This window comes from Rhamphochromis sp. 'chilingali' (assembly GCF_963969265.1).
Source record: "Rhamphochromis sp. 'chilingali' genome assembly, chromosome: 3".
In the NCBI taxonomy this organism is placed as follows: domain Eukaryota; kingdom Metazoa; phylum Chordata; class Actinopteri; order Cichliformes; family Cichlidae; genus Rhamphochromis; species Rhamphochromis sp. 'chilingali'.
The window spans coordinates 7,154,156-7,174,870 of NC_137931.1; the positions used below are offsets into that span (position 1 = coordinate 7,154,156).

General features: G+C 40.3%; 2 protein-coding genes and 1 long non-coding RNA gene across 6 annotated transcripts in view; 1 reads left to right on the forward strand and 2 right to left on the reverse strand.

Annotated features, from left to right (window-relative positions):
• Positions 1 to 5,303, reverse strand: part of raph1b (Ras association (RalGDS/AF-6) and pleckstrin homology domains 1b) — a 39,641-nt gene extending 34,338 nt beyond the window's left edge. Inside the window, exon 1 of one of the 3 annotated variants that reach the window (XM_080876718.1) lies at positions 5,042 to 5,303. The gene's annotated coding sequence lies outside the window, so the exon portion shown is untranslated. Of the gene's footprint in view, positions 1 to 4,518; positions 4,624 to 5,041 lie in introns of those variants that run through there. The other 2 variants (XM_080876720.1, XM_080876719.1) reach the window with 2 other exon arrangements.
• Positions 2,433 to 9,579, forward strand: LOC308393183. Its single transcript, XR_013970940.1, has 2 exons — positions 2,433 to 2,588; positions 6,819 to 9,579. It is a non-coding gene; the product is annotated as an uncharacterized lncRNA (long non-coding RNA).
• Positions 9,580 to 10,364: 785 nt separating this feature from the next.
• fastkd2 (FAST kinase domains 2) lies at positions 10,365 to 20,515 on the reverse strand. Of its 2 annotated transcripts, XM_080876721.1 has the most exons (12): positions 20,333 to 20,515; positions 19,468 to 20,117; positions 19,267 to 19,370; positions 19,059 to 19,167; positions 18,717 to 18,840; positions 17,226 to 17,365; positions 16,933 to 17,105; positions 16,495 to 16,652; positions 16,184 to 16,420; positions 12,812 to 12,935; positions 11,192 to 11,306; positions 10,365 to 10,791 (listed from the first exon to the last, which is right to left on the reverse strand). In XM_080876721.1, the coding sequence occupies exons 2-12, from the start codon at positions 20,086 to 20,088 to the stop codon at positions 10,666 to 10,668; spliced, it is 2,031 nt and encodes a 676-aa protein (XP_080732847.1). In that variant the 5' UTR covers positions 20,089 to 20,117; positions 20,333 to 20,515; the 3' UTR covers positions 10,365 to 10,665. The 2 variants fall into 2 exon arrangements, with proteins under 2 accessions (XP_080732847.1, XP_080732848.1); XM_080876722.1 differs by having other exon boundaries at positions 12,812 to 12,908; positions 19,468 to 20,515.
• Between the last annotated feature and the right edge of the window lie 200 nt (positions 20,516 to 20,715).

Genomic DNA, 20,715 nt, shown 5'->3' on the forward strand with positions numbered 1-20,715 from the left:
ATTCACTTGCAAAATTGTGAATTGCTTTCACATGCACCGAGTAGGAAATAAATCCACCTTCTCCTTCCATATGTAATTTTTAGGGCAGACAGATCATACGTCACTCCAAGTCTGCACTTTGCACAGTATTCATACTACTCCCGCTCGTCTGAAGCATTTTTTGTTGTCTTCTTGTCTAAGAGGCATTATGAACTTCTAAAGGCTGTCCATCCACACAGACCAGCCATCTCATCCATCAAACAGTCCCGTGACTGTTGTGGCCTTTGGAATCACCCTACGATACGATATTATCACACTACTTCACTCCCGATACAATATATTTGTGACAGCATTTTGCAGAGAGTATTGCAGTAAGATATATTGTGACTTATCTTTTTTAAATTGCAATATATGTGCTCAAAGTTAAACTTTGTCAATATCTGTTTTAATCAATAAGATGAATTTCTCTCACTAAAACCTGCCATAAATGTTGCCATAAGATGGATCTGATATCAGTCTGTCGTTGAATTGTGTCAAGTTGGCAATTACAAGCAATTTGTTTCTGATAATACAGCAATACACGTGTCCAACACCCTCAAGCTCTGGGCAACCATTTAATCACCACAAGTTGCAATCGGTTGCAGAATGTGAAAAATATCAAACAAGCTCCACCCCAAATGCCCCCCCCCCCATTACACAATGCAACGTAAAGTTAACAAAGCAGTGAAATAAACCATCTGCAGTACAGTTAAGAGGGGAGGCGGGGTCGCCACCAGCCACCCAGCTGTGAGAATCAGCCACCTGCCATTGTCAAAGTCATAGTGATTAATAGCTGCATAAGCTGCTTAAACAAATTGTACAGTAAAAGAGGCAACAACAAAGAGACAATTAATGACTGAAGGATACAAAAGGCTAAACACGTATCATAGCAGAGCAGATGAAATATCGGAAATAGGTCAGGAAAGAGGCTCTGTGACCATAAAGACTAAGTAGTTATATAGACTAACCAGAGTAGCATGGTCTCAGTGACTTGCCCTTTGAAACAACAAAAGTTGGCAAGCATCTGCCCGCTTATCGAATAATGCAATGCAATCTTTTTTTTAACAATCCCAGGAAACTTACCCTTTTTGCCCACTTGGCTATAAATAACAATGGTTTCAAAAATCTAAAATCTGCCATATAGATTAAAAAACATTTGAGAAAAAAGATCTGATGCAGGATTTACAACAAACTCGTCAACATCACACGCTGACATGCTTTGACCTCAGGAACAGCCACAGTCTTGCCAAACACATCGAGAGTTACAAAGCAAAACACATCATGACTTACTGAAGCCCCCTCCCCCTTCAATAAGTGAAGGGGTCCAAGTGTTTCCCGAGAAAAGGCATCGTCAGTTCAAATACAAAGTTCGGTTTAGATAAATCAAGCTGCTGCTTCCTTGACTTGTGATTGATGGAATATAGCGTGAGCTTCAGCGCCTCAGAGTGCGCTTTTCCTTTAAGAGCTGAAATCCCACCAGAACTGACCCGTACTAAAAATGCATACTCGTGATACTGCACTCATCCATTAGCACAGATAAGACCCAACATGGAAAAGAGATACGACTGTAGGTCAATTATAGCTGTGTATTTTGTCTGTGCACTTGAGCTGCCGAACGAGGACCAAGACCACGCACTACCCGAGAGGAGAGCAGGAGGAGAGGCTGATGCCCTCCTTCTGCCTCCTCCAATCAGTAGTACAGCATACAGGGAGCAGGCTGCACTGTCTATGTGCTGCTGTAGCACAGGTGGGCTACAACAGCTGAGTGCTGAGCTTTGAGATAGTAAGAGTCTATGCTTGTTTTAAAGCATGCAAGGCCTTGTAATCAATTTCCATGTAAGAGAATAAAAAACAATCGACAAAAGAAAATATGATCAGAATCTCAGTTGATTTCCAGCCAAAGAAAGCACTGACACAAGTCTCTACATTTATATAAAGGCTAACAGGCACAGCCTCTTGCTATCTGGAACAGCAGAGTGTTTGCAGGCTGCAGACAGGCTGGCTAGCCATTTGTCTTTGTCTGTAAATGGAAGGGGCAGCTGTCACCAAAGGTCAGCAAAATGTTACCAGAACAAGGCCCTATAGAGGATAAGCCCACGTGCCTGCAACAAGGAGGGGGGACACACCCAAGTGGAATGAGACCTACACACTTTCTCCTTCTGCGCATTCACTCAAATGCAACACACCCACAACAAGGCATCCTGCTGGGATCATTGGGCAAGTCTCCGATGCAGCTGGTGGCCTTTTCAAGTTTACTCTGGGCTGTCCAACCCGAGCAGTGGTGCCTCTTACTGGCGTGGTTACATCGGGTTACAGTCTTCCCCTCCAGCTCTCCATCAGGGTCAGCTGAAAGATACGTTTGAAGTGGCATCCACCCCGCCCGACCCTCCATTACCCACTTACACCTGCGGCTGTAACACAACCTGGGTAAACTTACACCATCTTTGAGCTTTCGTGCAGGGAAGTTTCCTGCTCGGGGACACGGGTGAGTGGATGGATGGATGAGTCGCAGCTTGCACGACAGACCCAGAAAAGTGCTGACAGACAAATGGACGAGCATGCAAGAGATGGTAACACACACACATACACGCCAAGAATAGCTTTCAAAACTTTCCCGTCTCTGGAGATCAATCCTCAAGCCTGAATTTTCTTTGACAACTGTTATTCCCATCTAATCAACTATATCCTGGGGAAATCAAGCAAAAAATAAAAAAGGCTGAAAAGCAGCAGAGGGACAGCAGGGGAAAAACATAAGAGGTTTCCCCCCCCCCCCCCCTTCATCTTTGGCAAAACAAGACAGCATGGACCAATAGGAAAACGTGTTTTATGTTCTATATTTTTGTTGGAAGCTGATGGTTTTTCTAAAATATAACCTTCTCTCTCACTATGTCCTGTTTTTCTCCAAAAAGACAGCTTGCACTGCAGTTAAAGAAAAAAAATGCTTTAAAACAAGGATAGTAAAATGACACAGTACCTTAAAACATGGTTTAAAATTTAATCCACAACTGGTGGGTTTTTTTTTTTTATTACTAAGCAGTATGCCATACTGCCAATACACTGTGGCTTTGGAAGCAAGTTTACCATCTCATAGTACAACATGAAAGTCTGCATTAATTTTCTCTTGACACAAGCCTTTGTGTTAGAACACCTCCTTTTGTTTATAGTTATGACTTTGACATGAATAATGACACTGAATTAAACAGGTTGTGTATGTTTTTTGCTGCAGCTATAAAAAAAAAATGTGGCTGGCCACCCAAAACATCCAAAACAACAGAACAAATATCTTTTGGGCCTTCCATTTTACATAACCAGCTGATAATTAAGTTCTCCAGAAGCACATTCATAACAGGAAACAGAGCCTCAGTTGAACTGCCCAAAGGAATATGCTGGGTTTTCCAGATGTGTTTTGGACATCATTCATTTCAGGACTGCTTTTGTGTCACTGACATGACAAGGGAGTGAAATTTGACTCTGGTCTGCTGCCAAAAATCCCCATCCTTAAAGGCATGTATGTGCCTGACAGCGAGAAACCAGAAGTCCAGTAGTTATTTTCAACTCATTGACTGCACTGTAAGCAAACGGCCTGCATTGTTGCTGCACTGTCTCAATGCCCGGAATAATAGTACTTCCAGTCTAGTGCTTTGTGGATGCAAATCAGGCGTGCCTTAAGGACACAAACGGTCTATTATAAAGCCACTGTGGGGAATAAAGACTGTCGGGGGGCTGCTTTAGTGGCTCATTTTGGAAAAGAAAAATGCTGCTTGTTTTTGTTGTGTGTTCAGAAAAAAACAAGGAAAAAAAGCTGTCCTCAATTGGCTTTGGTAACATGCTTTTTTTTTTTTTTTTTTTTTAAAAAGAAAAAGGCATACGTCTGCCAGCCAGCCTCTGCCAATGACCTTTGAACCTTCCCAGTCAACGGTTCATTATCTTTGCACTATTAGCATCTGGCTGCAAGCTAATTGTAAGAGTAAAAATTCAAAGCCATGCGTGCGAAAAGGCTTGTTATGAAGCTAAATTAGTGTAAGCACAACATGTGTCTGAGCTCTAACTTTTCCCACAGACTTCAACTAAGACTCCACGAACAGCGCTAGTTTTTTTTCCCCCTTCATCCCCCCACCCACACACCAAGGTGTCCACTAGCTAAGGTGGATGCTAGCATAAAACTGGCGATAGCCACTGGTCAAACTGGCTGCATGTTTTATCCAATCTGCTGCCGGCGGCGTCACCCAACAAAGGGAATTAAAGCTGTGCCCATGAGCTGCAGTGGGGAGGCAGGCGACAATGGGCTGAAACCAGCAACAATAACACACCTCTCCCCCTCATTTTACCTGGTTTTAGGTAAACTATCGTATTTCATTAGGGGAAAAAAAAGAAGATAAAAACATTAGCGCGACAATACCGTCGGCCATTGTAGCCTCCTCCCCGCTAAACAGGGTGGAGACTAGCCACACATCTTTCTGTTCAGCTGAAGGCAGAGGATGAAAATGAGGCTGGAAATACCTGTAGACGTCCACGACAGAGGCGCAGGGTTCAGCTTTGGCAACAAAACATCACACCAGTAACGGGCTCGTGTTCAGCTGGCACTCCCATTTAAAAAAAAAAAAAAAAAAATGCGGCTCTTTTCCCAGTCGGCGCAAACGCCGCACACCCTTCCTCCCCAAGAAAAGCAGCGTTCAATGGCCGCATAAAGGGGGGGGGCACACAAACCTCCCCCCTCCCATTCAAACAAACGCCCTACCACAACAAACACTTTAACAAACAGCTAACGACGCATTCACAAGTGAATGTCTTCTTTCCCAATATCTAGCGGTTCATCTTTTAAAGAAGTGCGTCCGTTCCCTTTCCCCGAGGATACAGTCTAGGATGGGCTGGAAACATTAACTGACATTTAGGTTTTTTTATTCCCTACCATGGTTGACATTTTCTCTGTATAATAAGTTAATAAGTTAGAAGTGAAGGAAGGGGAGGGGGATATCATTTTTAAAATGCCAGAGTAGTGAGGTGGGGAAAAAAATCCACTTACAGTGAAACAGGATTCACAAAGAGGCTCCTCTCCTCTGGTCTGCGCTCCAATGGGAGTAAACGTCCACAGCGAGAGGGGAAACTCCTGATATGTGTATTTATCTATTTTTAAATAAAATCTATTTAAATTCCGCCCATTATCCTCATCTTTTTTTCCACGCGTTGCCCTCGTCTACACGAACACACAGAGTCCACTACTCTATCCCCTTTTTCCATTCTTCTCAGCCGGAGACACGCTGCGCGTCTCCGTCGTTTCCTGTCCAGCCCAGGATCCAGCGTTGCCTTCAGGATCTACCGGGAATATTGTGGATTAGAGATGACGAGGAATGGCATAGCTAAAAGGCAGACGAAAGGAGACACGATAAGCTCCTCTGTTTGGCCAATAAGCATGGTTTTATGCTTAATTCTTCAATATAAAGTTATCATTTGCCCCTAAATTAAAAATAAATAAATAAAAATGACAGGCTATACAGTTTTGCTTTTCTAGGGTCGGTCACTAAAGTATTATTATTTACAGATTGTAAAGGCAACATCAGCATTCAAGAGCTATTAAATAATAATAATAATAATAATAATAATAATAATAAATAATTACGCTTTTCAGTGCGTCTGAAGAGAAATTCAGGTGAAACATCTAAAAGTCTGAGGCGGCCACAATGCACCGATTTAATTGTACCCACCTAAAGCCGCCACGACCACCACCATCAGACATAGGGGGCATGTTCCAGATTAGGGGATTATTTTTATCCATATGGATGTATTACATTCCCAATCCGTCCACCCTTCCAGCCTCTCAGTCATCTTTTGAGTTAAAATTCCTAATTCATGTGAATATTGTCAAACAAAATAAATAGTTACCATTGTGCCATTAACGCCTATTAATGCCTAGAAGCTATGCTTATCTGCATATACAAAAAGAAAAGCAACTTAATAACTATTTCCCATAACCTGTTACGCTGGAAGAAGATTGGGGTCGGATTTAAATGTTATGTGGCCATCTAGTGGACAAGAGAATACATTGCACCCAAATTACAGCTTCTGTGGATGTGCGGCTTTTAAAAAAAAATGAATCTCAGGTCTTGGTAATCCCTTTTAGGAAACAGTTACAATGTACTGACAAGAAACCTGTATGGCACAGCACATTCACACGTTTTTTCCCTCCTTAAAACAGTAACTGTGTCACTGACTGTGCCATACACAGACTGTGACTCATACAGTGTACAGACTTCTCCTAAGTGCCTTTTTCTCTGCCAGTCAGCCTTTCCTGTAATCACACTTTGGCTCTCACACGAACCACTTCAGTACCTGCCAGTGCATTTTAATAAAAAAAAAAAATCCTGTTCAGTAAATTTTCTCAGGTGAAACAAGGTCATCGCACCATTGAACGCTCCGCCTTCACAAGAGGAGCAGCACAAGTCTTATTAAAATCTGAACTGTAGTAGGATAATGTTAACACCCGTTCCATGTTATTGTTTAAAACACAAAACCTGAGTTTAGCTCGCTCTACACGACCAACAAGACTAAAGTTAAGCACGCTGATGGCATAAAAGGTCACAAACTGGGAAACAGCAGAAACTTCAGTGGAGGAGGCAGGTTTTTTTTCTTTTTTTCGCCACAGGATGTTTTCTGTCAAGAGAGGGTGTGTTTGTGAGCCTCAGTCACTGCTGCACTGTGTGGGAGTGTTTTTAGTCAGAAGCAGAGAGGATCGAAGGCATTGCAGTCAAAAGAACACGTGCGTGATGTTATCGGAGTAACGGATCAGATTTTTTTTTGTGCAGGTTCGCTTGGAGGAGCTCGGAGGTTTTAGGTGATGAGGGGAAGCCTTGGGGGCATCATTCTACTGGAGGCAAATTCCCGCTCTCGCTGCAGAAAATGAGGATTTCATGGATGTTCATGTGCCTTCTGGTTTGCAAGTCATCGTATGGTACTCAGGATCAAAGTGACTCCAACTGTGATTGGAGCGGTAAGCGGACTTTATTATGATTACACCATGAGCATTATTATTATTAATTATTGCAGGTTGATCTGTGCATACGTAGGGACAACAAAATTGCTTGTTTTCATTTGTAAACACTGAGGTTCAAACTCTGAGTACTGCAGTAGTACTTGAGTATTTAATGCCTTTAGATTGCTGAACTACATCAGTTGTGTAAGTACATATCCTGGCTTGAGATTTCAGCCGCTCTCGAGTTTGTTTTGTTTTGTGGTTAAGACACATAAAACACATAGGGGTTAAATTTAAAAACAACACACATTTATCCATGTGGCGCCCGAGATCGTCCTTAAATCGACAAATGCCGTAGTTCAGAAAGCGTGTGTTTCAACATATATCCATGCAACAGATGGATACGTCACCAAAACTGCATGTGGTTCATGTGTTACAGTGCTAAATGTACGTCTGACTCAAGTCTGCCATTTGTATCACACATCTTGTTTTTCATGTGAAATGTGAGTTTGGCCGAAAGAGGTAAATGTGCTGATATCAAACAAATTCCATGCGGGGGAGGAGCTGCTCTGAAATGACTGGTTTCAAAGCCTGAATTTCAGTAAGGGGAATTAAATGCAAATGTCTGAATCTTTGCAGGAGCTCTGGCTCTATGAAGCCTCTGCCAAGCGTTTGGTGCTGGTTACTGGCGGTACTTTTCCAAGCCTTAGATGAAGTTAACTTTTGGAAAAAAAAAGCAAACAAATGATTTTTTTTTAAAAGTATAACATGCCACGTGTAATAGGCATTTATGATCACATAAATTCTCACAATTGTCTCTCCAGGATTGACGCTTCATGACTCTTCAAATGACAACGTGACTGTAACGTGCCCGTTGATACTGCCCAAGGATGAAGAAATTTCGTTTTACCTTCTGAAAGATAAAGACATGATTTACAGCCATACATGCAAACAGAATTGCACTGGGATGAAGTGGGATGCTGGGGAACTGCACACAAATGGATCACATTGGTTTTTCACAGTCAAATTAGGACACAATATCAGAGGACTGTACAGATGCAACATCACAAGGGCGTACCCTCCTCCTCTTACGAAAGACTATGGTGATCCTGTGCTCGTAATAGGTAAAAGAGTCCTAAAAAAGGTTTTAAACAGTCTGTAATTCATAGTGCAGTACACTAAACACTTCCTGAATATGCTTCTTGCAGAATTCCCTCACCAGTGCCCGAAACCCACATGCAATCCCACAGGAGTCGCACCAAACACATGCCAAGAATGGATTTGGATAATGGTGATTGCAATTGTCAGTATCTACGGTGTAACAGTCAGCATCATTGCAATGTGTAACTGGGTAAGATATCCTTGATCCACAAGGAAGAGAAAAAATAGAGCTCAAAACAGTCGTTTGTAGCAAATTATCTTAATGTTTACTGAAGCCTGGCCAATACTGCAAGTTTATGAGTGAAAATGTACTTTCTTTACATGTAAATATACACAACAGCAACGCCAAAACAGGGAAACATTGAGGTTTGCTAGTCTGCCACGCACAAACACTGACGACCCATTTGAATTTGCTCCGATGCTACTCTGCTACATGTGCTGCAGACAGCGCTGCAGGTGTTGCAGGGGATGAACTATCATGTAACACTATTTCTAAATGACTATTTCATAAGTGTTTGTTTTAAAGAGACAAAAACAAGTAGATTTTTTTGCGTCAGAGAAAAAAAATACATTGATTTTGATGTATCTACAACGGCAGATGCATGTGTGTTATATTCACCTAACACACAAAAGACTGGGAGGAGAACCAAATCCCTCGGTATTTGGGTCAGGAAAGATATCAATCATAAAATTCTGCCAAATCAAATACGCAGAGCTTTTCACTGTGGCAACGCCTTGTTAGGGCCGATACGGTCTGCTAACCTTGGCATATTTATTTAATGTTCAACATTTATCGTCTTTTATCAACTGTAAGAGAAACATTTTGTTGTGTTCTTGTTAGTTTTACACATTTCTATACAGCCAATAGACAAATCCTAACCCCTTTGTACATTTTAGAATCGACTACTTTTTGTCAGATTTTAGGAAAAAAGGCACAACCCTCCCCCCCTGCATAGTATGAAGAAGATTTTTTTTTCTTTAAAATGTTCAAATTGAAGGTGTTCTCCATTAACATGGTATGACATTCGTTTCCCTTTCCGTCTCTGAGACAGTTGCTCATCTCTCTTCACGTGTCTTGCAGCTCAAGTTGAAGAACACAGAAAACCAGAGTGACTACATGAACACAAAACCCAGAGCGCCCAGGGACCGCAAGAAGAAAAAAGGTCTTCAGAATATACAAAGACACTTCTAATGACTTCATCGGATCATTTTGCACAGCTTTAGTTTAGACCTAAACATTCAGGCTGTCCTCGCTGTAGCTTATTTTTGTCAAACACATAATTGTGAGGTTTGTTTTTTGTGTTTTCATATTTCGTTGTCAACACTGTAGTAAATCTGTACCTACACAGCAAAAGTAGCATTTTTCTTTAAAGCAATGGCTGTATTAAAACTAAAAAAACAACAACACACACACACTCTGGGTTTCTGGTTTTGCTCACTTCCTGTTTCAGTTACTAAGTCTGCCTGTCTCTTTTTCTCACACACACACACACATACATGTAATTGGGAACCCCTATCTTTGTGGTCGAAACAGAAGGTGGTGTCTGATTGAGGGGACTTAACCACATTTGAAGCATAAATGAATGTGCTACAGTATGGACGCTCAATCTGTTAAAGAGAACTCACAAAACCGCAGCATCAAGAATCTAAATGTCATGCGAGCTGTTATTAAAGTGTTTGACTTCTCTTTCACTTCAGCGAGCTCTTACATCTCTCTCAAAGAGCTGATATCGCTGGAGCTGATGAAAGCCAGTTACTTGAAACAATAACAACGTGCACAATTTCCTGCCTTCCTCGCTCTTAGTTTTTCCTTTTTTTTTACCCGTCGTGCACTCTGCAGATGTAGCAGCTTCAAAGGGACGCCACCTTTACCTTGCTCACCTTGCACTTTCTGTGCAGTCACTGCAGGCGCTCGCACCGGGTTTCACTGGTTTTATTCAGTAGCAGGGTTTTACGCAACAGCTACCGCAAGCATGAGCGAGATAGACATAGTTTCTGTTAGGCCTTGAAACAATTTTTAGGGCTTTAAGCAATGATTAAAAACGAATGCTGACTATAAAAGTTTTTTTTTTACCTCCCACACACTCAATTCTCCTATGAAGAAGGGCACCCTTTAAAAAAAACTGGAGGCGTAAGCACAGAAAAGTTCAGGTTTTCAGTAAAAACTTATCTGAAATCTGCAAAGTTACTTTCATGCAACCAGAGAATCACTTTTAACTCTTTTCAGCATCTTTTTAATTAAAAAAAAAACAAAACAAAATGATGTCCTACTATGTGCGCACAGATGAAACAATCTACTAATGGACACAAAAGAGTTTTACTCTTAATTTTGAACGACCGTTCAAAGTGTGTATTTGCTCTTCACGTGTCCCTCATCTTTCTTTAGCTAAATGCATCCAAAGCTAAACAGTCATTTTAAAAAGTTTCATATATTTTCTCCTTCTTAAATACTACCACAAAACCTGTCTGTCATCATGAGGATTAGCCTCTTTCCTTCCATTTAACGCTGACATCTGGCTCTAAGATCGCAGGTGCTCCTTTTCATCAGGCTGTGTTTCGGGTCTGTGGTGTTGTGGAAAAATCCGTTCCCTGAGGAAATCTATCCTTGCTTCCTCGGATACAGACTGCAGGTCCTGCTCCGTTACCTGGAAAATAGGATTAGGATCATGTAAATCATCCACTCTGACACTTCTTCCAATACTTGCACTACAATCAAGAGAGAATAACCTACCATTAAAATCTACAGGGAGCAAATCTGAAGACATAATATTTGAGTTTCTCTTCTTAATTTTAGTAGTTTAAACATATGATACAAGTATAGGATATAAGAGACCTGAATTCTAATAAACAGGTAATGCAGTGCAGCCATACATTAGCAATGTTCTGCTTTTTAAACCACATATCCAAATCTAACGTATCCGTTAGATTTGGATATGTAAACACAGGCATTAGTCATGAGCTGCAAAAAGGTTTAGAAGTGAAATAAGCAGAGATTGTGCAAAAATGTGAGTGCGACATTATTTTCTGAAGGTGCCAAAGTCTCACCAGGACAGAGTTATATCCCAGGATCTTCAGATGGCGAATCTTCACAGCCAGCGGACCACGGGGATTGGACGTGCCGTAACAAAAACCAGATTGCGGTGCATACATTACTGAAATTCTGGGAAATAAAGAGAATGATTTGTAAGCTTTACCAAAAAGAAAAAAAAAAGGTCAAAATTTGAATAAAATTACTGGGAGACAAAAATCTGAAAACTGACAGATGGAGAAGATTGTGGGTTTATTGTCACTGATGAAAATCAATGTGTTCTTTCTGACTTTATCTGCTTTACTCAGCATGAATCTGATATTAGGATTTTACTTTTCATTGATGTTGACATCTATTTTTTCCTTTAATTACTTTACAGATGGTTTATTTAGTCAGTAAAGTCCAGACAAAAAATTTCAACGAAGCAGAATTTAAAAGAGCTGATTCATTTTTAATCAGTAGTTTGACTCAGTTCCAATAAATGAACGCGCCTGTGCTGTATGGAAATAAATAACAGATGGATAGTTCTGATTACGCTCTGATACTTTCAGTAACATCGATTATGTCAGCAGAAACACATAACCTTTACATTGTACCAAAAAACCTATATGCATTTCTTAGACTTCTACCTGTAAAACCCCTCATTATATACATTTTTATGTTTATTTCTATTTATTTATTTTTGGACAATATTGAGGTTGTCTGTCTTTTGACAAATTTATTTTTAGCTGTGCTGTTTTACTGGAAGAAGGTTTTGGCTGCAGCAACACAGTGGAAAAAAAGATGATAGAAAACTTATTCTGCACATTTTACTATAATATGAAGAATATTATAGTAATATAATATCCCCCCCCCCCCCCCCCCCTTTAGGGCTAAACAAAAATAGACATTAAAACATGCATCACCATAAAGAAAGTGGACATTAAAAAAAAAAAAAAAAAGCTCAGATGGGCATAAAAATATCAAAAACACAAAAAATGTCAATGCAAAGTTAAACTTCAAGTTTCAAACTTCAAGTTTTAATAAAAATATTAATATTAATCTACATGTATCCTACATGATTGAACACATGCAATTTTAGGAAAGTCTGTAGTCCATGTAAAAAATGTTGAATACAGTAGTTGCACACATTTTTCCAACAACGTGTCCAATTTAAGAAGGTGAAGTTTTCCACAACACATATTTTTCAGTTTCAGCTGCTTATTGCAAAGAAGTGCCTGAAAGCCAAGAATGGAAATATGTTTAAAAGAGGCGGTAAAGTATCGCCTGTAATACATAACGGTGTTCAAAGAGAGCAAAAAAGCATGCACTCCTGCTTGATGTGTTTGCTTTCAAAGGCTGCTTTTGCGTGCCTGAATGAGGTCTTTACATGCTTGTCTTAGTTTGAAAACGAGATTCATGGTGCTTTGCTGCAAGCTCAGTCAGATATTACCAATCACGCAATATAGTTACATCAGTGCCCGACACTGGAGGAACAGAAAAGTCCCAACATCCTCTTCAACTACCTTCATTTCAAAAAATGTTGCATAAGCACAATTAAATCAAGAACAATATGAGGAACTTAAACACGACTTTACGTGCGTTCGAGACATGCATGCAGTGATGCTGTCAGCAGCAAGCTCATGCTGATATCTTACCGCTCACTGCTCTCTGCTGGAGAACACCCTTCCCCTCCACCGCTGCGTGCTTCACACACAGAGGTTTGGTTTGGCGTAGGTTTGGTTACAGCAGCGTCTGGGAGACAGCAGACACAGACGTTTGCTGTCATCACAGTTTCAAAAGCAGGTTAAACCGAGAATATAGAGAAGCTGGTTGTGACAAAAAAGTCAGGGCTTTATGTCTGATGGAAAAAAAAAACCCCAACATGTCAGATACTGAAATTTTCAAATTGAATAGTTTTCTTAGTTTTGTTTTTTACATTTAAGAGAATTTTGAATTTGTGGATTCTGCCACACAGTTCTGTCCCAGACTTTGTAAATATGTTTCTCACTGTTTTGCTTCAAACACTTCTTTAATGACAACCTGCAAGAATTTGGGCCCTGAGGAGACCACATACTGTCGTTTTTAAGAGCCAGTGTTTTTCTGTCTTGCTTAATTTCATCTGCTCAAAGGTTTGGATCCTTTTTCTGTCAAATTTTACTCCAGTTCTTGTGTTTCACTGGCTTCCACTTACACACAGAAGTTAATTTAAGGCCTTCTGTTCGTCTATAAATGTCTCATTTATGAAATGAAAGCCTACCGAGGCTCTTAGATCAGCAGGAAATGCTTAGCTGGTGGTGCACTAACATCAAACTTGACATGATCTAATGGGTTTTTGCCATTATGCTGCCATCTACTGAAATCAGCTCCCATTTAAACTCAGGGTTTTATGACTTTCCTCGTTTCTTTCTGCCACTTACTCTGTAAAATCTGATTTAAAGTGACAGCAGTAATGACTCAAGAAGAAATGTCTCCTATCCTTGTTGCGAGCATTTTCAAGTTGCAATTCTTTTCTGTATGATCTCTCTCATTCTGAACATTTAGCTTTTTAAGAAACCATCATGGCTCAACATAACAATGAAAGATGGAAAAAACACAACAGAAATAAAAACAACAGAAGTTACAAATAAATAAGAAAAAAAGAACAGAGGTTGAACAAAACAAAATTTTAAAATAAAAACCCCACAATGAAAGTTGAATAAAAACAGAACAGAAGTTAGACAAAACAATAAAAAAAAGTTGACTGAAGTAAAAAAGAAAACAGTAAAAGACTAATAAAACACAGCATAAGCAAAAAAACACAACAGAAATCGAAAAGACATGGGGCAGGTCAAAATTTGTCTTAAAACAAAACTCTATTCTCTGACAAGATGTTAACATAGTTCACGGCTGAGCTCTGCGGTGGCCCTGAGAGGTCAAACATCCTTTAACCAAAACCTGAAAAACAATGTTGAACAAAACACAATGGAAATAGAAAAAAGCAAAAGTTCAATAACACATAACAGAAACTGAAACAAAAACAAGTTAAAAACACACACACACACACACACACACACACACACACACACACACACACACACACACACACACACACACACACACAACGGAAAGTGACAAGAGTACCCCCCCCCCCCCAAAAGATAACAACAAAAAACACAAAAACAATGGATTTTGAATAAAACATAGTAGAAAAAAAAATCATAAAACTGATTGGAAATAAGAAAACACTACAGAAATAGAAAAACAAACAACAGAATTAAGGAAAAAAAAATAACAAGTCAAATACAAATAGGAAAAAACTACATAAATAAGAAAAAACGAGCAAATTTAAAAAATTGAGAATGTCAATTAGAAAAACACAACAAAAGTAGGAAAAAAATATAACTGAAGTTGACAAAAACAATGAAAATAGAGGGAAGACCCCTCAATTGAATTGTGGAAAGAAAATCCTAACGTAAGTAGAAAAATACAATGAAAGTTGAATAAAACAGAATAGAAATAAGAAAAACAGAACAGAATTTAATGGAAGTAGAAAAACAAAACAAAACAATGAAAGCTTAATGAAACAGCAAAAGTATAAAAGGCACAACAGAAATAGAAAAAACAACACTATGGCAATAAAAAAAACAAGTTAAACAAAATGCAAGGGAAATGGAAATAAAAACAACAAGTTGAACAGAACACAATAGTAACAGGATAAACACAATATAGATAGAATAAAAACAAACAGGTTGAAAAGAACACAATGGAAGTCTGAAGAATAGAATGAAAGTTAAAAAAATAACATAAATAGGAAAAAATCAAGAGAACTTGAATAAAAAAAAAACAATGAAAATAGCAAAAATGAAAATAAGTTGAATAAAACTAACAGAGGTTGAATAAGACCCAACGCAAGTAGAAAGAACAGAACAAAAGTTAAAAAGACACAATGGAAATATTGAAAAACAATAATGGAAGTTGAATAAAACCCAGTTGAAATGGAAAAAACTATAGAAACAAGGAGAAAAAAGGAAAAACAAAAAACAATGAAACTTGAAAAAAGCGCAACAGAAATGGGCTGAACAGGAGAATGTTCAGGACAACAGCTTTAACAGCCTCCTTGGCTGAGCTGCAAGTTTCTTCTGGCTGGTGCATGAATACGTTTCTATGTAAAGTGCTCACAATGAGCTCTGTAGAATCATTTGCATTAATGGGTCATTTTGTCTGGAAAGACACATTGTTGCTTTAATTCAGAATCTAAATTTAAATGGGAACCAATTTATGTAGTGAACAGCAAACTGGGTACAAGCCATCACACTGGGCCTTCTTTTTTTATAATGGCCCTTTGAGCCCATCAGTTCCATTATATTCAAGAAAAAATTGATTTTTCTAAAGATGATATCTCTAAAAGTGACCATTTCATACAAAAACACTTTGAAAAATTGTGTCAAACACAAGGCAGAGAGGCCGGAAATGCTCTCTGCTTTGAATTCACAAAAACATTCATAATTTTAGTTATCACATTTATTTATTACAATTCAAGCCCGATTTTCTTTACAGCAGTACTTTTTTTTAATTGTGTAAAACAGCTGACACGTATATTTGAAATTGCACTTCTTCTTTAGGGATTAAACATAGTTACACTTCATTCAAACAACAAAAGGGGAGTTTCACTGGTCTGGACTACTTAGGATCAAAGTGGGCTGCAAGTGGCCCACAATGTAAAATGAGTTTCACATCCCGCTCTAGAAAGATTAAACTGTATAGAAGAAAAATAAGCAAGTCTGCATTTAGATTAAACTGCCACTTTAGACTTACCTGTAATTTTTGTTTGTTTGTTTTATTTTTTTGCACCATCAAATTTCCATTTGCCTTTTTCGCAACATTTTAATACAGTATGTCAAATACTTTGAGTTTCCTTTATGGATACAATATGTTATAATAAGAAAACTGCCTTCACTTGAAAAGCTTTTCTATAGCAAGACAGTTCAAGTATCCAGTATGCTGCTGAAATGTTCATTTTTTAAATTCTTTTCTCAAATTTTTCTTACCTATGAAGTACAAATTCTCCACCATCACCCCCTCCTGTAGCATCATATGCACCTGATCCTCCAGCAGACTCTGCAAGTCCAGCAAGAGCCTCGGGTTGACCGATGGAGTGCTGGGGGTGGGGTCTCCCAGGACTGATGCAGGAACAGTTAGGGGCTGAGGAAGAGGAGGATGGTCAACACGCAGGCACACGTCCACCGTCTGAAACATTCTCTCCTGGCTCTTTGGAAACTTCGAACCTGAGGAGAAAAGGAGCAGGTGAAGACCACAAACCCAGGTGTAAGACAAGAGCAGTCAAAGTGAACTGTTTTACCTGCAAGCTTTTCCAGCACACTGCTCTGCAGAAGCTGCTCCAGTGGTGCGTAAGGGAAGTGGCCCAACAGACAGAGGCAGTAAACGGCCTTCAACAACTCAAACGCAGATATTTTGGGCAAATAGGAGATCAGGACTCGGCTCAGACTATCGAGAAACCTGCAGCAGCAAGAAACCCAACAAAGACAAGCAACAGTAATTCAGTTACAGACGAGGAAAATGTGTTTATTTTACAGTTCAAAAACCAGCAAACTAACAGCTGTGCCTGTTTTCAACTGTGATCAGCCTATTAGCGTTCTACTTCTGCTGCTGTCTGTGTTCGCTGATCGGCCTCGGCGTTGACAGATGTGGGATAAACATGCACACTGTTCTCCCTGAACCTCTACTCCATGTCTACAGCCACAGGGACACATTTAGATGAGACAAATGGTTTACGTACTGTTGTCTTCTGTCCTGCAGATCGTAGCTCAGAGAGGAGTACACCTTGAGGACACAGAGCAGGTCTTTAAGTGTTAGGACGTCAGGGTTGGCGATCACTTTGTCAGCATAAGCATCCATCAGAGCAGCAGGGCAGAAGATGAGGTTCTCGAACACAGACAGAAAGAGAAGCAGCTAAACAGAAAGAAAGAAGTGGAGCAGTAATAAATGTCATGTGTGATGTTTTTAGTTCCTCCTCCTGAAACCTCGTATTTACTATTTGGACAAGAAGGCAGGTCAGAGGATAGTTGTCACCTGTTTGTTGGTCCAAATGTCCAGTGAGGAAGCGACATAGTCCGAAATGCTGGTGAGCAGATGAACGTCTCTGTAGCGGAGCTCCCTACAGGACTGCAGCAATTTAAATATTCTGTTGAAGGGGATACCATGGATGTTCTCTAACACAGAAGTCGGGAGTAGGAAAAGGAAAATCATTAAATTAAATTTAAGGCGCTTTTTTAATTAATCCACAATAAATATAATTCTTGTAATTTCTACAATCATCACCTATTTACAAGCTATTTCTGGTTATTAGCAGGTTCAAATGAAGACTGATTTGACATCACTGTTAATGAAAGTGAAGGTATATATTTTTCTATTTAAACATATTGACTTCAAGAATTTTGCCCATGTATTGGAAGTACTCGTGTTAAATTACAACACAGTGTCGAAAATCTGAAACGCCTCACAGTGTATGCTGTGTTTTGTTTAATAAGCATTTCCAAACACTGACTTTAATGGCCGAGAGTAGAAATTTATCTTATGATGTTTCTTTAAACCAGCAGGATGGTTTATCCATCATCGTCGTCTTCTGTATTGTAAAGTTGGTCCAGGCACTGGTGCAGGTTTCTTTCTCTCATATTTAAGCATTTTATTTTTAATTGGCCTACAGCAGTGTATCTCATTGTAGATCACGGCTCTTCTTCTCTCACATCAGCTCCTTTTAAAGTCCACCACAGCAGATAACCTGCCTCCGTCTCACTCTATCCCTACCATCCTCCTGTGTCACAACAACCCTCTGCGTGTCCTCCTTCACTGCATACATGTATCTTGCCAATGGTCTCCTGTCTGGCAGCTCCATCGTCAGCATCCTTTGTTTCTCCTCTGCACATGCCCAGATCATCTCAGTCTTGTCTATCTATCTTTGTCTCCAAACTGCTCAGCCTGAGCTGTCCCTCTGATGTGCTCATTTCTAACCCTGTCCATTCTGATCACTCCAAATGAAGATATTATCATTTTCAGGTCAGCTGTCTGTCTTTTTGTCAGAGACGCATCATAGCAGGTCTCACTGCTGTCTCATAAATCTTCCCTTTCAACCATTGCTGCTTTCTGACCACAAGTATTTAAACTCATCTATCTTCACTACCTCAGCTCCTTGCATTTTCACCTTTCCACCTGCCTCAGTCTCACTCAAACATGTATGAAAATTTGATTACAGGTAAATAAAGATTAAAAGCTAAGTTGAATAAAGACGACCTGTATTCACTTATCTGCCTGCTTTCCTAGGCGGTCAAATCTATTCTTTATCCTTCGTTCAGTTTTTCTTGTCCACCTTCTGTAGGCCAGTCGCCCTGTTTCCTGTGCTTTAATTGTTTGTTCTCTTCTGTCACTTCACCTTTCAGGCTCTCACTAATGTAACCTACACCCCATCCAAGCCCCCATCTGCTTCATTCCCACCACCAACAACATCTAGACGCTGGGGCAGGGTGACACTGTCTGGACATTATTTTCTTGTGGAGAAGGATTTACCCGTGATTTTTTTACTGCAGACATCCAGCAGTGGCTTAGAGAAGAAGCCCATTGTGGCCATAGTGGAAATCATGTATTGGGCGTTGGGCAGGCTGAAGTGGTCTGTCATAGATAAGGCCTTTTTCTGGAGGAAGCACAGACACGGAAAAGATTCAGCAACAGCAGTTTTTAAACATTAACTACTTTTGAACAATTGTCTGTTAATTCAGCTGTGCATTACACAGGTAAGCAAATATCATGCAAAAAGCACAGCTGAGGGCAGCTGCACACAAGGGCTCAGTCATAAATGTGGAGAATATTTAAAAACAGCGAGACAGAATGCCAAATGAGATCAAAACTAACCTCTAGTTTCCATTTGAGGTCCTTTGGGGCATCGTTTCCCAGCAGACGCATCATGGTCTGGAGAGCCATTACATTCTTTATGCCTGGAAGACGGGCCTCCACCACCAGCCTAAGACGCACAAAAAAAGAAAAATCAATGTAACACGTGACTTTATGATACAAGGCATCTTTGAGGCTAGACTTTTTTTTTCTTCCCATGATCTCATACCTCATGCCCTCCTTGAGCGCACGAACATTGGCTCCATCCTCCATTTGCTCCAGGCTGGAGGCCAAGATGGACAGACTCTTCTCATCAAAGTCATTCAGTTTCTCCTGTTAGTGAACAAGAAGACACATTTGAGTGCACAGAAAAAACAAAAACATCACCAAGATGAAGAATAATTTGTGCATGTGGTCGTGGACCGTCTACCTGGCAGGTTCGGAGAAAAGTCTGGACCACTCGGCTACGTTGGGGAACGCCCAGGTTGACCATACTCAGGAGAGAGTAAGTCACGTCCTCGTCGCGAATGTGCACCAGAGTCTTCATGGCCCTCTGCAGCAGCTGGTCAAAAGCGGGATGCTCAAACATCAGCTGCAGCTCGTAGCGGCGCTGCTCATCTGTCATCTTCTTAGTGGTGGCCCACATGTGGGTCAGGCAGTGGCTGACCTGTCGGGCTGTGGGCGAGTACTTGCCGGTGAGGTCTAACACGTCTGACGGGGAGCCGCAGCTCTCCAGGAGCTCCAAGAAAGGAGACTTCCTCTGTCTCTCAGCTGATGCTGTGTCAGCAGGTTGAGAGGGAAGACGCTCCCCATCTTCCAGATCATCTCCATGATTGGCTCCCTGTGAATAGAACCTCACTGAACTGACAGGACTCCTAGAAAGCCACGTCTGACTCTGTCTTGGGCTCCAAAGGTGGAAGAACTGTTTATCTGGAGAACACGAGTCCTTGATTGGCGCAGACAACAGGAAGTTGCGCTGTTGCCAAAGAGATCCGCGGCTGCAAAAGCGCAGGCCCCGTCTCATGACCTCCTCTGTCACCCATACAGACATGGTTCTTTAATAACACAGAGCGCTAGCAACTATTGAAAAAAATAAACAGAGACAGAGCCAAATAAATTAGAAATAATACCACTGCTCTTACAAATTAAATGGCTTGACACTTTACATTCATAGCCACAAATGCTCTTAAATTACGCGTGGCTACCAATGTTGCTTAATTACAAAGTCAACAAGGTCAATAAACTGCCAAGTTATGAAAACATTGACTAGCTGCTTTTAGCTAAGTGATGCTAACCTTAGACGCATACAAACACGTATAACGAAGCGACGCATTGTAGTTTCCAGACCGTGAAAAATCGGAGAGAAACGTAGTTCAGCAAAGAGATAAACAGCTACATGACACCACAGAGTTCATCAGTGCTAGGCCAGTCCATTGAAGTTTTCTCACACATGCTAGTAGGCGCCGTGTGCACCGCCATAATTCGTCCCCCCCCCAACATGTACTGTCACGATAGTAGAAAAAACCCCCGCAAATATACAAATTATTAATATATTTCTATTTTAAACGAGCGGAGTAGAAATATGTTTAACGGAAAATATAACACTTTTATATGTGTATTTATTTATTGTCATTGCATTTTGTGTGGCGGTATTCATATTTGTTTGACAAGCAAAAGG